The 16,956-nt window shown below is 44.9% G+C and overlaps 1 protein-coding gene across 2 annotated transcripts in view; it reads left to right on the forward strand.

Moving 5' to 3' along the window:
• The window catches only part of ANXA6 (annexin A6), a 68,364-nt gene extending 56,520 nt beyond the window's left edge, over positions 1 to 11,844 (forward strand). The window contains exons 21-26 of one of the 2 annotated variants that reach the window (XM_015425871.1): positions 1,320 to 1,337; positions 2,544 to 2,637; positions 3,320 to 3,415; positions 9,122 to 9,180; positions 10,365 to 10,487; positions 11,443 to 11,844. In XM_015425871.1, coding sequence (XP_015281357.1) covers positions 1,320 to 1,337; positions 2,544 to 2,637; positions 3,320 to 3,415; positions 9,122 to 9,180; positions 10,365 to 10,487; positions 11,443 to 11,502 — 450 coding nt within the window. In that variant the 3' untranslated portion in view covers positions 11,503 to 11,844. The remainder of the gene's footprint in view (positions 1 to 1,319; positions 1,338 to 2,543; positions 2,638 to 3,319; positions 3,416 to 9,121; positions 9,181 to 10,364; positions 10,488 to 11,442) is intronic. The other variant, XM_015425872.1, reaches the window with a different exon arrangement.
• The last annotated feature ends 5,112 nt before the right edge of the window (positions 11,845 to 16,956 follow it).

The following is a 16,956-nucleotide window of genomic DNA, read 5'->3' on the forward strand; positions in this document are numbered from 1 at the left end:
GTTTGAGAGTTCACTTTAGGTAAATCTTCTCATTAGTCAGTTTCACCATGCAAACAATCAAGATATATTGCTACAAATTAGTTATACAGTATATTTCTTCTGTTTTCCCTGCAAATGTCTCCCCAAAACTGTTAATCTCCTGTGCCTTTGATCTTTGAAGGTCTCAGTCTTACTTATGTAGTAGCGTTTAAAAGCCTGTTCAGTCTCTGAAGACGCTTTGAAATTCTCCCCCTCCCCTTCCAGACTGCTTGTGTGAGAGATCAAACAGCCCAAAGCCTGTAAAAACGCCTTGTTGTGCTTGGTAACTAAGAAAACTTGGGACTTCAAGCAGTCAGAGTCGTATTTTGTTATTTCTCTCGTATTAGGGATCACATCTCCAGACCGGTTGAGGTTTTGGGACAAGGATGGCATCATTTGCAATGGAGGGTCTGTTCTTTCAAGTAAACTAGTCTGTTCACTCTCAAAAGCACTCTCGATTTGTTCCAAAAATGGAGAGATAGCTTCAAGTATTTTAGTTTGCATTCGTAGCATAACCTCGTCCCTAAAGGTTTCGGACAGTTGCCAGTCCTCTCCGATTTGTTCTGAAAAAGCCATTTCGCACTTAAGCCGAGACTCTTGTAAACAATCGTCTCTGTGGAATTACACCATTAAGAGTGCCAGCTTTGTTGCCATTTTACATCCAGACCCCATAAATCAAGTAAGTCACTGTTCTTCAATATTTAAGGTGTTTTCCAAATAGCAGATAGGAGATTTAGTATTAGATGATTTTGAAACAAAAATCAAGGGATTTTGTTTAAAATGCTTAATTAGATACATTTAGAAGAAGAGGAGGAGATTGGATTTATATCCTGCCCTTCACTCCAAGTGGTTTACAATCACTTCCCCTTCCTCTCCCCACAACAGACACCCCTGTGAGGTAGGTAGGGCTGAGAGAGCTCTGAGAGAACTGTTCTTGAGAGAACAGCTCTGACAGAACTGTGGCTTGCCCAAGGTCATCCAGTAGCTACAAGTGGAGGAGTGGGGAATCAAACCCGGTTCTCCCAGATTAGAGTCTGCCGCTCTTAACCACTACACCAAACTGGCTCTTAAATATCCAATGACAGGCCATATACAGTCTTAGGACTTTGAATAAAAAATAGGCGAGAGAGACACACACATGCTACTGCTGTTCAGTATCTTATGGTAATATCAGTGTATTAACTGGGATATCACTTTGATCCAATTTGATTTATAAAATGCCAGGACAGCCTTTGCGGCACCATCTCTGACCCTGTTGCCTTCCTCTCTCTCTCTCTCTCTTTCTCTCTCTTCATTGTTAGGTTGTTGCTGAAACCCTGGTGAGTGCTTGTTATTATTTTCTTTTGTACTTCCTTGTACAGTTTAGAACAGATTTTGCAGTGCAATGTAGAACTGTGCTACTATATGGCTTCCTTGAATATGTGGTTTCATCTCCACATGCCACTTGAGTTCTACTTTGTACTGTCTACTATATGGACATGTTGACATCAAGCCATCCCTATATGAGCCATATCCATAATTAACAACAAAAATGCCTTGTGGGGAGATGCTCAGATTGAACTCATGGAGCTTTTTTAAACCTTAGCTTGACCACTGAATTTCTCTATACTACTGGAGATTGAACCAGAGCCAGAGATTGAACTGGATTAAGATCCCTCAACAGGCCACTACCAGTGTATTTCCAGTGTATGTTAACAGTGGTCACTGCTAGTTAACTGACGAACTTACAACGGCTAACCCTTATCTCTTGGTTCCTCCACTAGTGGTTTAAGAGGGTGCTACCCTAATACATCATGTTCTCTGCAGCTGAGTTCTCGGGGTTTGCCCTGGTGTGGCTGCTGTGGATGTTGCAGGGGCAGCTAAACAGGACAGCTGAACAGTCAATTTATTAAGGGGAAGAAGAGGCGTTTTGGGGATGCAGCCAGCCTCCCTTTCTGGGAGGTTTGTAACTTGATGTGGATGGGTTGTGCTATGGACATTTGACAGATTGTCTAGGCAGTAGCCAAGATACAACACATTTCACTAGATCAGTGTCTTCAGTTCCTGTTGGTTTTAGAGAGTGACTTAAACTCAGGAGGAGGAAAAGAGAACTCTGCTACGCTCTCTCACCACACTTCTTTCATGGTGTCTCTGTGGTATAGTCATTGGAATGTCTGGCTAAGACATGAGACCTGGGTTCATGTTCCTTCTCCGCTGTGGAACTCACTGAGTGACCTACTTCAGATGATTGTTGTGAGGGCAAAATGGGGGAATGTTTGTGCCTCCACCAGTTCCTTGGGGGAAAGGTGGGATAAAACTGCGTAATAAATAGAAAGCTTAGGCTTAACCATCTTTTCACAGTGTTAAATGCTACATTAGGAGAGAATAAAAGCACTTATCAAACCTGGTGAATTTGGATAGGTCTAACTTAGCATCTTTAACTGTTCTGGCCATGGCTTCTCATAGGATTGTACTTATGGCATTTTACTAGCCATGCTCTTTGCTCTCTGTCTCCCTCCCCCCTTCATTTTTTGTCGGTTTTGCAGAAATTAGCCGATGTTTCCAGTGACGACTCAACATCCTTGGAGACACGGTTCCTGAGCATCTTGTGCACACAGAGCTACCCGCAGCTCCGGAAGGGTAAGGAACAGCATGTTTATTAGTGGTGACAGAGCCTTTGGATACAGAAAAACTCATTGGCCTGATGGTCTGGTGTCACTCCCTGAGGGCCTTGAAATGAAGACGCTCCTGATGCAATCTCCTTGCTACAAGAAAATGGAAAGTCTCCTTTAGTTCAAGATGACCAGCTCCTCAGCCCATTCAGGGTCGGGAAGATCATTTTGTCAGCTGAATTGTCCTTGGAATTGTTAATGAACTATTTCTGTGGCACACCCTGATCTCTAATGTTTCCCTGTGTCATTACTAGTTTTCCCTTGAGCATATCTCCCTCCAAAGAATGAGTCCAAGGGTATTAATGACTACTGGGGTTTGAGTCTCCACTCCTCCACACGTAGCTGCTGGTGTGACCTTGGGTCAGTCATAAGTTCTTTCAAAGCTGTTCTCTCAAGGGCAGTTCTTGAGAAAGCTCTCTCAGCCCCACCTGTCTGTTGTGGGGAGCAAAGGGAAAGGAATTGTAAGCCACTCTGAGACTCCTTCAAGTAGTGAAGGGCAGGGTATAAATTCAATCTCTTCTTCTTCTTCCTTGGCAATTCTAAGGATCAGTGGCAGCTGGTTTGATCCCAAGCCTATCTTTTAGGTTTAATCTTCCATGATGCATAGTTAGAAATTCTGATTTCTTATCCTCTGTTTTTGAATCCTCTAGTCTTCCAGGAGTTCATTAAGATGACCAATCATGACATAGCACATGCCATCAACAAGCGGATGTCAGGAGATGTGGGGGATGCCTTTTTAGCCATAGGTGAGTGTCTCCCTTGGATGTGTGTAGCTGACAAGAGGTTTGTGGTTTTCTTATGTGTAAACTTCACTACACTTTGTCACACTGAACTTGCTTCAACAGTGAGTTTAGCAGTCCAAGGGAATCAAATTTATGGGAAAAGAATCAGATAGGTAGGGAGGTAGGCAGGTGTCAGAACCCACAGCTAACAACGAAGTACACGCATTCAGGAACAGTTATACTTTTATTGCAAAGCTATAGATGCAGTACACAGGCACTGTTAAGAATGGTGGCAACCAATAGAACCCAATAGGATAAAGGGTATTCATATGCACACACCCCCCCCCCATGGCATGGGCCAATTAGGTACCGTCCCGCGCGCGGGATAAGTTAGGAAACTGTTAGGTGGTTAAAGCTGGGAACCAGGAGTCTCTCACGGTAGATGGGAGACTTCCACACAATACAATCTCCTCCTGCACATCTGTAGAGATAAGCGTTTCAGCACAGGCGGAACAGCAGGGGTAGGAATGCAATAGCAATTAACTAGACACAGAATGAACTCCCCAACCCCCATGGCAGCATAGCTGACAGCAGGTAGGTAAGTGGGCCTAGTTTAATTTCATTTGCAAAAATATGGAGTATGGTGTTTCACGAAATTTCACCACTTTGTGCCATGGAATTAACATATGAGAGAGAATATGGGACTACATCTAAAGCTGTCTTAAGCAAAGTCAGGCTGATTTAGTTCAGTACTGTGTACTCTGGTTGGCAGTGCTGGTATGGGGCCTTAGGCAGAGGAAAGTCTTTTCTAACACCTCCCAATCAGATCTTTTACTGGAGATGCCAAGGATTGAACCTGGACCTTTTGCATGTGGTTTGCCACAGAGCAGTTGTCCCTCCTCTGAATACACAGGCTACGTGTTACAGGGCAGTTGAAAAGGCTTGTTGACCATTATGGAAAATAAAGCATGGTCTACAGGGTACAGAAAGTCCCAATAGAATTCTTCTGTATTGTTTTTTTCTGCATAACCATGAGAATTAGCAGTTTGCTTATTTTTAATGAAACATCCAGTATCTTGTTCATGCTGTCAGATGCCATGCTTGGTATCTATGTTCCATATTGCATAGCAGCATGCCATTCATACAGATGCCAAATCTCCAGTAAAGCTAAGATAAAGTAAACTGCTGGAGAGAATCTGTGAATCAGTGAGTTGTCCAGGAACTAAGATTAGATCGCCAATTTGTAATGGGTGTTTAGCCCTTGAATTCACCATTGTCCTGTTATTCTTGTTGGCTAGATCCAGGATATTGCATCTTTGGTGTTCTGTAGCAGGCCTATAGCTCCTGTGGGGCTTTTGGGAACTCCTGCACAAGAATTTATCCTGTAAATGCTTTTTTCAATCATTTTACAACATTTTTAAAAAGGCATGTGCTGCTTTAAGCAGAGGGAGGTACTATAGTTGACTAATTCCTGCACTGAGCAAGGGGGTTGGAGTCTATTATCCCTTCTAACTCTGTGTCAAGAAACTGGGCTCCTTTAAGAGAGTTTTTCTGCCTAAGTGTTAGCTATCTTGACTGTAGAAGTCATCACCCTCACCTGCTGGCTTGCTATCAGAATTGTTTCTTAGGCTGGCAGAAGTGATTAACTTGCAGCATCTGAGAACTGTCATCTGAAGCGTTTGATAGCTTGCAATTTAGAGATCTATCCTGGTAACAGCTTTCTATCAGCTAAATGGTTAAGAACACCTATGTAGAACAGACAGATTGAGAAGACCCAGATAGAGAAAAGAGACTGCCTCAAAGCTCTCTTCAAATTCTACCCTGCTGCTATGCTTCTAGTGACTGTGCTCATCAGGAATGTCAGTTGAGATGCCAGAGCTATGCACCTGATAGGAAAAGTCGTAAATAGAATAGCCAGCTAAGTTTTTTTGTTTTGGTTTGCATTCCTTGCTGAACTGTATACATTCTTTCCCCTATCTATGTGTTGTTTGTCCTTTGTTTTTGTAAATAAAGTTTTATGTGTTTTTTTACAAATTGGAGTGAGGTCACTGGCCAAACCCAGATAAGTATTTCCAGTGTCATGCCTACCATCTACTAGAAAATTTATTCTCCCTCCCCTCCCCCTTTCTCAGCCTGCTATTGTCACACTCTGGGGCTGAAATTTGCAGAAGCCTCTATGCTTTGATTTTAAAAGGCTTGATTCCACAGTAGCTGAGTCATACTCTTCATAATTCTGGCTTTTCTTTCTGCACTGTGAACTTCAGCCCCACCAGAAAAAAAATTGCCCCACAGTCCACAAAATCCTGGCTATGGGCCTGCTCTGTAGCCACCCTAAAAGCCCTTAGTCTTCACTGAGCATTTTACAAAGAAAAACTTCCCCAAGACCAGCAGGAAGCAGCAGCAGCATCCCCACCTATTAGCATTGCCCATTCTAGACTTGAATATGGGTGGACTGTAAGCTAAATATGAGCAATCAGTGTGATGCAGCAGCAAAAAAGGCTAATGCAGTCTTGGTGTGTATCAACAGAAGCATAACATCCAGACTGCAAGATGTCAAAGTCCTGCTGTACAGTACATTGGTCAGGCCACACCTGGAATACTGTGTGCAGTTCTGGAGGCCTCACTTCAAAAAGGATGTGGACAGAATGGAGCAGGTTCAGAAGAGAGCATCGAGTATGATCAGGGCCCTGGAGACCAAGCCCTTTGAGGAAAGGCTGAGGGACTTTGGAATATTCAGTCTGGAGAAGAGGAGGTGGGGGGGACACGTGATTGATCTCTACGTATTTGAAAGGCAGTTACTTAGAGGAAGGCAGAGAGCTGTTCCTGTTGGCAGTGGAGGACGGGGCTCGCAATAATGGGTTTAAATTACAGGCAGAAGGGTACTGGCTGGATACTAGGGGAGGATTTACAGTAAGAGGAGTTCAGCAGTGGAATCAGCTGTCTTGGGAGGTGGTGAGCTCCCCTCACTGGCAGTCTTCAAGCAGTGGCTGGAAAAACACTCCCAAATCTCCAGGAATTTCCCAACCCAGAGTTGGCAGCCTTAGTGAAAGAAGTTGCATCTTTTGAGTGTACTGCTCTTGCTTCATAGTTGCAACATCTGCAACAATTTCTCACATATGCTTCCAGTTCAGGAAGTAGCTACCCCAACCATCCATATGGTGTTTCTTCTGTTGTAATCAGCAGAATTGTGTAGGTTTTTGCTAATTTTTTCCCTTAGTGGAGGTGAAGCAATCAGACAACACAAAAATAGCTTTCTTCTCATGAATCTGGTCTGTGAATGCCTCTGAGAAGGGGCCACATTTTAAAAATATCAGCATCATTCCAACCTGTTGTTTTCAAAGCGCTGAACTGTTGAAAGTGCAAAGAGCTTTTACAAGACACCCTGTTGGGAGAGCTGTCTTCTCCTTGATTGCCTCTGTGGAAGGGCAGCAACAACAAACAGGGTGAGAACTAATGTTCCCTCTAAGCTGAGTTAGTGTGAGCTAACTCACAGTTTTTTTAGCCTCCAGCTCACACAAACAGTAGCCAAATCACTCGCTCACAACGTTAATGCCAGCAGCTCACAAAGTAGAATTTTTGCTCACAAGACTCCACAGCTTAGAGGGAGCATTGGTGAAAACACTACCCCCACACATCCCATCTTACTCCTCCGGCTGCTGCTACCATGCATAGCAGCCCCCTTACCCTTTTCCCATCACACATGTGCGGAAATACAGCTGGGGCAGCATAGCTGGGCTGGAAAAGGGGAAATGCCATGTGAAGGGCCTGTATCCACTCTACAGTTCCCCCCTTGAATTGGATCAAAGAGGGTTTTTGTGTTTCATTCCGCTTAAAGGAGAAACTTTGGGAAGGCCATAGGACATGTTGAGAATGGGCAAGATATTGTGTGGCCATTCCCTTTAAATATGAGGGTTTCCTGAATTCCGTGTGTCTGTGTGTGTGGGGGGGTATCCTGATGTGGAAGCAGTCTTTAGGCTTTTCCATATGGGTGGTTTTCTTCAGTTCTAGCCCTGTATTGCTTTGAGTTTTATTTTTTGCTGATTTCTGCACATGTTTGCTACCTGTGGGGTTTGCTTTACATTTTCCACAGTTTTTCTCCATTTTGAGGGGAGCACTTTTATTCTGATCTTTTTTTCAAACTGATTTGGCATTGCCTTAACTCCTTGTGTGTAATGCTTCGATCCGTTTTTTATCCGCCTGTTGACACCCATAATCAGACCACACCCTCTCTTATTTCCCCCCTCCCTCGGCCCTCCTTCCCCTTCTGTCCTCCACCCTGATTTCATTTTCTTTCTTTCTTTTTTTCCCCTTTTCAAAGCAATATCAATAGGGTGATATACGAATGGGACTGCCCCCCCTTTTTATATTGCTCTTGAATGTTGCTGCATCCACTCTTCCAGCCAAGGAAGGAGTATTTTTTTTCATTTAATAAGATGTCAGTAATACATGCTTGCAACTGAAGACAAATGTTTCCTTCTTTTTTTAACATTCAACAGTTATATCAATATAAGAAGGCTTATATCAATATAAGAAGGAAAGTCGCATCCTCCAAAACCACCTTCTTCTTTAAAACAAATAGAAAAGGGTTTTCTTTAGGGAGCATGGTTTTTATCAAAAATGCCATCTTGTAACCCAGTGGGTTTTTATGTTGTTCTAGTGCTGGGTCTCCGTAGCACTATAAATACATAGAATGACAGGGAGAACCCTTTAGCCAACTGGGCATGAACTTAACTATCCATTACAAACATTTCTCGTCATGGGTGGTAACTTTGAACACTGGAGAAAAATCTTTTCCATGGCTCTGAGAAGCACCATTTCTCAATTTAACTTCTGCAATGGGAGATTTTCTGATCTCACAGTGGCTACCAGAAGAAATCAAGAAAGCAAAGAATCATCCTGCAGTTAACCATTTTAAAGCAATCATCCAAGCCAATCCTGTGCCGTACATTTGACTTGAAAAGAGGGCAGGTCTTGTAGTGCTACATCACTATAGTGCATGTGCAAAAAACTTTTTGGGGGGGGGGGGCTGGCACTGTGATGCCACCAATGATGACAGCACCCTTGCGCTATATTCCTGATTATTTCAGCATGTCCGGACAAATAAACCAACTCCATGACTGAAATAATGCTGAGAGGGCTGGTGTGTAGCAGGGCTATTTTGGGTCAGGAACGGAGTTCCGGCTGGCTTCAGAGTTGGCCACGCCCACTACAGCCAAAACGTCTGTGTGCATGGCTACAGAGGGAAGGCCTAGAGAGTGACACCCCCCACACACACAACTTTGAGGCGGGCGGGACAGGGGGGGGGCTGGAAGGATCATGCCTTTTCCAGCCTGTCCAAGGGCTGGCTTGCCCGGGCAAGCCAAGGGAAGGCATGTAGTGTGGCCTAATATGCTAATGAGTTTCTGCTGTTGGGTGTGGCCTATTATGCTAATGAGTTCCTGCTGGGATTTTCTTTTTCTTTTTTACCAAAAAAGGCCTGGTAGAATGACCATACCCACACCAATTCCAATGTTTGGGGATTGTCTGCTAAGAAAACATATTAGACAAGCATCTGGAAAAGCCCTTTGTCTTCCCCTCCTTTACTTCCTTACACCAGCTAGCATGACCTGAAATAGCTTGACTCTTTAAAGACATTGTTAAGGGGAGACTGGGTCTGTCCAGCTTAGGCTCTTGACCTGTTTCTAGTGAAGTTTTCATGTTGTGCTCTTTTGTTTCCTTCTTCATTGGCAGTGCGGAGTGTCAAGAACAAGCAAGCTTTCTTTGCCGACAAGCTGTATAAGTCCATGAAGGTAAAACAATGTTCTTATTTGCATTTGGCACCCCTAGGAGGGAGAAAAAGTCGGGTCCAATGCTCCCTCTAAGCTGTGGAGTCTTGTGAGCAAAAATCCTACTTTGTGATCTACTGGCATTAATGTTGTGAGCGAGCGATTTGGCTACTGCATAAATTAGTTTGCTCTGGAGTCATCCTTCCTGAGCAAAGCAAAAATGTGTGAGCCAGAGACTAAAAAATTGTGAGCGCGCTCACACTAACTCAGCTTAGAGGGGACACTGGTTATGACTAATTTCTTTTTTAAATATACTAGTCTGAATTGATTGATTACTCTTCAAAGAGGTGGGAGTGGTAAAATTACCCCCCTTGGATTTGCCTAGCAGTGGGTTCAACTGTATACCTGCCGGCTTGCCCCAGTGAGGTGCTGTATATAAAGGAAATGAATTTGGGGAGCTTGTCAAAAAGACAGATACAGCAAGACTTACTTACTTCATTTATATCCCACCATTCTCTTCAATGGAGACCTGAAGTGGCTTTCAGCATTCTTTTCTCCTCCACTTCATCCTCACGATAACCCTGTGAGATAGGTAGGGAGGCCACCCTCCCGCTGGGACCTGGGAATCCCAGCCCATCTCCAGACTAAAGAGATCAGTTCCTTTGGAGAAAAACAGATGCTTTGGTGGGTGGACTCCATGGCATTATATCCCACTAAGGTCCCTGTCCTCCCACGTTTTCACCCCCAAACCTCCAGGAGTTTCCCAACCTGGAGGTAGGTTAGGCTTAGTGTGTGTGACTGGCCAAAAGACATGCAGCAAGCTGCCATGGTCGAATTGGGATTCGAACCTGGGTCCCCAGATCTTAGTCTGATACTATAACCACTGATATTATACTACACTGACCCTTGCATCTTTTTCCTGTGTCAGACATAAAAGTTGACTTGGGAATCATGAGCAAACTGAAGCAGATCCCTGGAACAGCACTGGCAGATGAGCCAGCACTGACTCAGAAGAGAGATCTCCTTATGTAAATGGGCAAAACAATTCCCATTCAATCATCTGCACATTGTCCCTGTGTAAACAAAAGAACCCTAGTTCTGAGAGAAAGTGCCTGTTGCCATTTCTTCAAAATATTTTGCTAATAGCAAGGCGAGGGGAAATCCCACCATTTCCTGCTTTGTTTTAACTGCTTTCTCAACCTCGCAAGGGTGCTGGCACAGATGACAGAACCCTCATCAGGATCATTGTCTCGAGAAGTGAAATTGATCTGCTGAACATCCGGCGTGAATTTTGGGACATATATGACAAATCCCTCTCCCACATGATTGAGGTAAATGAGGGTTGCAGCCTATGCAAGCAGAAATTGCCAGTTTCTGCACAAAGAGCTAGGTTAACTTCGTTGGTTTGGTTCAGTGTGTACATGTTAGTGCATGGTGTGTTGGTGGCAGCCCATTCACATAGTTACTTCACCTGGGAGATGTTCACATCCAGGCATATTACACAGTTTCTATCTGCATGTGTCCAGAAAGAAGCACAACTGGCAGTTGTGGTGGGGCGCCTTAGAATGGCCTCTGAAACGCCTCTCCTTGGAAAAGGCAAGAGGGAAATAACTCATGTTTTGCCATGGGCACCTCTGTCAGGCAGCCCATGTGAGCAGCAGCTTGCCAAGTCAAGGAATTTGCATTCATGTCAGACTTCTAGGTCTCTCTATAAGGATGCTATTGCAGAGTAGCTTTCTTTTCTTTTTACTCAAGGCTCTAATTAGGGTGGTGTCGTTTTTCTTAGCTGTTTTATAGTCTGCATCAGGGCTGAGGTTCACTTTATGGATATTATGTTGTTTCTTATGTCCCTAGCTTAATTGTTAATGGCTTGTTTTGCTTATATATTGATAATTTATGGTGATAACTGGCAAACCTCCTCAATCAGGAGTCTGGAGAGATGGCATAAGAATCTGTTAAACAAGTTACTAACAAAAGGTATATCCTTATTACAAGAGTGTATCAGTTTTATACTGGTTAACTGTCATGACTTCCCTTAAAGAACCTGAGGAATCCCATATGATGAGGATAAGATTTCTCTGCTAACACTTCCTACGTCCCCTCAAAGTATCAGAGTTCCCCTGGCACACAAGAAAAAAACTGTTAAATCAGTTTGCAGTGCAGTGACACCTAAACACTTACACTGGGAGCTCAAATCTCCCTTCAGGACTCTACTTTAGCCATAAGACTGGTCTCTGTAGCAGAAAACTCCCGTTTTCATAGTGGCTGTTTGTTTTTCTCTTGCAGAAAGACACTTCAGGAGATTACTGCAAAGCACTTTTGGCCATCTGTGGGGGAGAAGATTAAGCAATAAGTGACCGTTGCAGAAGCCCTTCCTTGTGTCTGAGCCCTTGTCACGCTCACAGCCTAGATGTCACTGCAGCTTTTAGGAGCTTTAAGGAATGTTTTGGATCCACTGAGAAGATTCACTTTTGTGCTAGGAAACAATGTATCACAGAAAAGCTTAACACTGAAAGCAGTGAAGACCACAAGGGTTGGTTGCTCAGTCCTATGGATGGGGAAATGTTGTCTGAATTTGTGCAGAACTGAGTAGGGCACCCATGTCCAGCCAAGTTACACTGATATGGAGATTTTAAACCAAAGAAATAAAAATATTAATATTGCTGGTCATGAAATACCTCTAGTCTGTTTCTTTGCAAGGGAAGCACCTGAAATTTTTTAGGCCTGATTGAAATGACATTGCCGGGCATTGGCCATTCCAGTGTTCCCTTACAGATCTAGGCACGGGGCTACTCGTGGCAAATTTCTGTGTCAGTCATCTGGCTGCCTGGCTCAGCAGAAAGGGGGAGGCGAGCAAGGGCTTCTTTCTGATCTTACACTGGACTTTGTCATAATTCAGAAGCGGGAAGAAGTGTCATTGACTATGAATGCCTTTAAAAAGCTGAGTGGGACATCAGAAATAAGATTCCACTCTTCCCCAGCATCTTCACTGTGAGGCAGGGGCAAGGCTGTTGGTGATGTAAATAACAGCTCCTCAAGCTTTGCATTGCCCCCCCCTTACATGTGTAGGATTTGCCTACCAGTGGGCAGTTCCTTTGAACTGGCATATATAGGTAAATACAACTGGCATATATAGAGACTGATGCATTAGTTGAGAACCCTTTAAATATGATGCCAACCCATGTGAAACATGGCACGGGGGAGTGCTATTTGTGCAACTAGCATCTCATTCAAATTGAGCTTTACTTGGAACGGCCTGCTCTTGCTGATTTTCCTTTGTACCATATTTACCTAAAAGGAAGATGACTCTGAGTGTCAGATGACACCTGCCTCCCCCCAAAAGCATTATACACAGAGTTTTTTATTACTGAATATGTAAATTCAGTGCAATTATAAGATAACGTCGTCTTGATGGTATATCTGGAAAAAATCCTACTCTCTGGGGGTAAATACTGTACTTTATTGTGGGTAATTAGCATTAGTGCTACAAGGAATTATGTGAATGAAGGTCCAAAGCAAACATACTGGAAGTCCAAGATACAAAAGACATCCAGGAACACAATGCTTAGATGAGGAATTGCTATATCTGCATTCCATTTGACAAATGAAAGTCCAGCGGCTTTTTACAAGCCCTGAAAGAGACTCTGCAAACTATTTCCAGCTTCCTACTGGGCTATCCCCCAATAATTAATTTGACTGTACCTTCCTGCAAGTGCTTGTGATAAGTAGCAAGACAAAACTTTATAATCATGGGAGATTTTGAGTCCAGCCTTCAACCCCATCGTTGTTTTTTCCAAAGCCAAAAGTAAATCCTGAAACTTCTGCATGTGGTCTGTTATGAAATCCTCTGTGTGGCTGCTTTGTTCTCCTTCAGTGGGGTGAAGTCCTCCAAACTGGTTAGGTCACGCCTCCTCTCACTCCAGGTAGGACTATGCAAATTTGTATTGGCTCAGAGTGAGGCTGCCCCTCCAGTTTTGATAGCCCTGCCACTCCAGCAGGACTCTTGAGCTTAGCTGTGCTTTCTCTTGTTGGTATGAAAGATGGAAAACCCTTGAAGAAAGGCCCCATTGCCAGTCTTAAAAAGAAAAAGATCATTAAGACAAGCCTCTCTATTCTGAGGTTCCAGGCATTGGAGACTGGCCAATGGCAGATACCTCTATAGCAGCACAAGCCGCCATCAGTGCTAGCAGACCCAAAGCTTCGGGTTGTTTCACAGTCAGCCCCTGACTGCACAGGAAAGCTCGGCAGAGATCTACTGGGTCTGAGCTTAGATCCACTCTCTTAGAGTCTCTTACCTTGTGGGTACGGAAGACAAAAAGGACTTGTGGAAGGGCCCCATTGCCAGTCTTAGAAAGAACGGGGAGGCAGTTGAGACAGGCCTCTCCTGCCTGAGGCTTCAGTGCTGGCAGACCCAAGGCTTCAGGTCATTCTGCAGCCAGCCCCCCAACTGCGCTGGATAATCCCGGCAGAGCTCTACTGAGTCCAAACAACTATGTGGAAATTGCAGTGGGTGGGCGACCCCATACAGACTCAAAGGCTTCTGGGCCTATGCGGAGCAAGAGGATTGGAGCTGAAGATGAGACCCTCCCCAAAATACATAGGGGCAGTGGAATAAGGACCACCAATGCGAACAAGGGGCCAATCCAAGTAGGGGCGGTGGCATAGCAGAGCAGTTTCCCCTCCCTCAGGCCTCTCTGAGGCCTTTCCCAGTGGGTTGGGCAGTTCAGGAAAATTCCAGTAGGGCTGCAGCTCAGGTTTTTTCCACCCTCCCTCTGCAGATTGGAAGATGCAGGCCTTTAGTCCAGGCTGGGCTCCCCCAACCCTGTGTGTAACCGGGAATCATGTTGGACTTCCCATGGCTAGGAGTACCTGGCCAAGCGGTAGCTGACCCCATGCACTGGTTGTCAGTACTGGGGCTGATGATGTAGTCCATAGATCTGATTCCTTGGGCCCACTTCCACATCAGGCCTTTATAATGGACTTTTCTTCCTTATCAGGACACACACACACACACAGAGCACAAGTAAGTCAAGATACTGCCCCTCCCCACAAGAAGTCACTAAGCTAGTGGTCTTTATGACCAAAACTGACAACATGGACACCAAAATAAAGGGCCAGGGAACACACTGCAAGGATCAGATTGTCCAAGGCAGATGGAACCTGTTGGAAGAAATGAACAGTATGAACTGGCTGGCTGGAACTTGGGGCGATCAGACTAGCATTAATTGCCTTCCAGAACCTATCAAGGAACCAAGATGCCAGGCTTGCTATTACCAGGGCCAGGGCCTTCTCAGTGGTGGCTCCGTGCTGGTGGAATGAGCTCCTGGAAGAGATCAGGGCCCTGCGGGATCTTCTACCATTCCACAGGGTCTGCAAGATGGAGCTCTTCCACCATGCCTTTAATTAGGACCCGCCACCACGCTAACAGCTTAAATTATTGCCCTGGCCCTTGGTTCTCAACACCTAGCCTGCAGCACCCGTTTGTCAGGAAGATCTTGGGGAGCGGTGGCGCAGGCAATACAACGCCTGCTGATAACATCTGTAGCGAACAGCCATAATGGCTGTTCGAATCCCCACTGCGGCCGGGTTGAGCCCCCGGCCCTCGTCCCAGCCCCCCCCCAACCCAGCAGCTCTAATAACAACAGAGGAATGGGTACCTGCCCTAGGTGGCAGGGGGTACCCTCCTCCTGGCTTACGCTGGGAAGGCGATCGGCAGCAGTAAGGAAAAGGAGAATCGGCGGTGGCGGCGGCGAGAAAGCAATGGCGGTGGCGGAGAGCGACCCAGGAAATGCAGCGGCTGGATCGAGCGGAGCCGGAGCAACGCGCTGACGTGGGATGCAGCACGGCAGGAGCCGTCAGGACTTTGGCCGAAGCTGCACCCAAGACGCGCCGCTCCGAGGGAGCGAAAAACCGAGACAGCCTGCTCGAGCCCGGCCGACAGCCGTCTGGATCACCGGAATAACAAGGAAGCTGCCAGAGAAGAAAGGACGATGCCGAATAAAGGGTGCTGGTAGGCTACCCCCTCCCCTCACTGCATTGTGCCCCTAGGTAGGATTAACTACTACGCTGTAGTACTCTGTGAACTGCTCTGAGACTCATTAGGGGTCATGGGCAGTATACAAATCACATGTAAATAAAAAATAAATAAATAAAAATTATGACTGTTTATAGCTGAACTCTTTTAGATGATTTTATGTGATTTTAATTGTATCATATTTACCAGTGTAAGTCATCCTGAACCTGCTGTAAAGCAGGGAGGGCGGGGTATAAATCAGATAAATAAATAAGTAGGTGCTAGTGTGCACAGTCAACACTACAACTAAGGCGTGCATCACTTGGCAAGGAGGCACCAGATCGATGGCGCTCCTTCACGAGTCCAAAATCCTGTTTGATTGGGCAGAGAAAATTTGGTACGTCTGAAAGCAGAACACCTATACGGTCTTACAAAACTCCAACCCAACTGGCTGAATAGGAAGGATTTAGATCCAGGAGAATGGAGTCTAAACAGTCAAATTTGTGAACAAGAAGAGGAAGAAAGCAGTGTTTTTATTTCTAGATGCAGAGAAAGCATTTGATAATTTAACATGGCCTTTCTTATTGAATGTTCTACAAAATATGGGCTGTGGTCCTGCATTCTGGAATTGGATGCATGGAATATACCTGAACCAACCAGCAAAGATTTTAATTAATGGAAAATTAACAGAAACAATCTCAGTTGAAAAAAGAACACGTCAGGGATGTCCTTTATCCCCTTTGATATTCATACTAGCAGTCAAGATTTTAGCTTTAAAGATCAGACAAGAAGACGCTAGAATCAAGGGAATAAAAGCGGGTGATGTAGAGTTCAAGATGAAAAGCTATGCAAGTGGCGTGGTTCTAACAGTCTTGAATCCCCAGAAATCACTGCAATACGTAATTGAACATATCGAAGAATTTGGATCATTATCAGGCTATAAAATTAACAGGAAAAAGACAACAATAATAAAAAATTTAACACAAGAAGAGATTATAAAGAGCACAGAGTGCTCAGCAGCTACCGATCCTGTTAAATATTTCAGAATAAATGTGACCGGAAAAAACTTCGCCCCAATGAAGAGAAGAAACTTTCAGGTAAGTTCCAGTGTTTCATTTAAAGGTGAAGCCAACTCGAAAGCCAGTCAAATCCGACTCTAGGGGGCGGTGCTCATCTCTTTCCAGGCTGAAGAGCCAGCGCTGTCCAAAGACTTCTCCGTGGTCATGTGGCCGGCATGACTAAACGCCAAGGCGCATGGAACACTATTACCTTCCCACTGAAGTGGTACCTATTTATCTACTTGCAATGTCTTGCTTTCAAACTACTAGGTTGGCAGGAGCTGGGGCCAGAGACAGGAACTCACTCCATCCCGCGGCACTAGCGTCTCGAACTGCTGAACTACCGACCTTCCAGTCTGCAGCTCAGTGTCTTAACCTCTGAGCCACTGCGGCCCTACAGTGTTTCGTTTACAGCCTCTTAAGAAATATAATCAAAACTGCACCTTACGTGCTACTGTGGCCCACTTGGGTAATGCGTTTAATTTGGATTTTAGATTAGAGTCTTTATCCATGATCTTCTACCAAGGTGGTCTTGTGAAAGTATCTGTGTTTCTTCACATGTAAAATAAGAATCGTAGTGACAAGACTCTTCTTCCCCCAGTACAGGCTTCTAACCATACCATAAGGACTGTATAGTTGTGAACAGGGCCGGCTCACTCACTAGGCGATCGCCTAGAGCGGGCCGGCCCTTAGGGGTGCCAAACTGCACCCAGCCCCGTACTCTGAGAG

This window comes from Gekko japonicus, unplaced genomic scaffold (genome assembly GCF_001447785.1).
Source record: "Gekko japonicus isolate JY-2015 unplaced genomic scaffold, Gekko_japonicus_V1.1 scaffold2607, whole genome shotgun sequence".
Classification (NCBI taxonomy): domain Eukaryota; kingdom Metazoa; phylum Chordata; class Lepidosauria; order Squamata; family Gekkonidae; genus Gekko; species Gekko japonicus.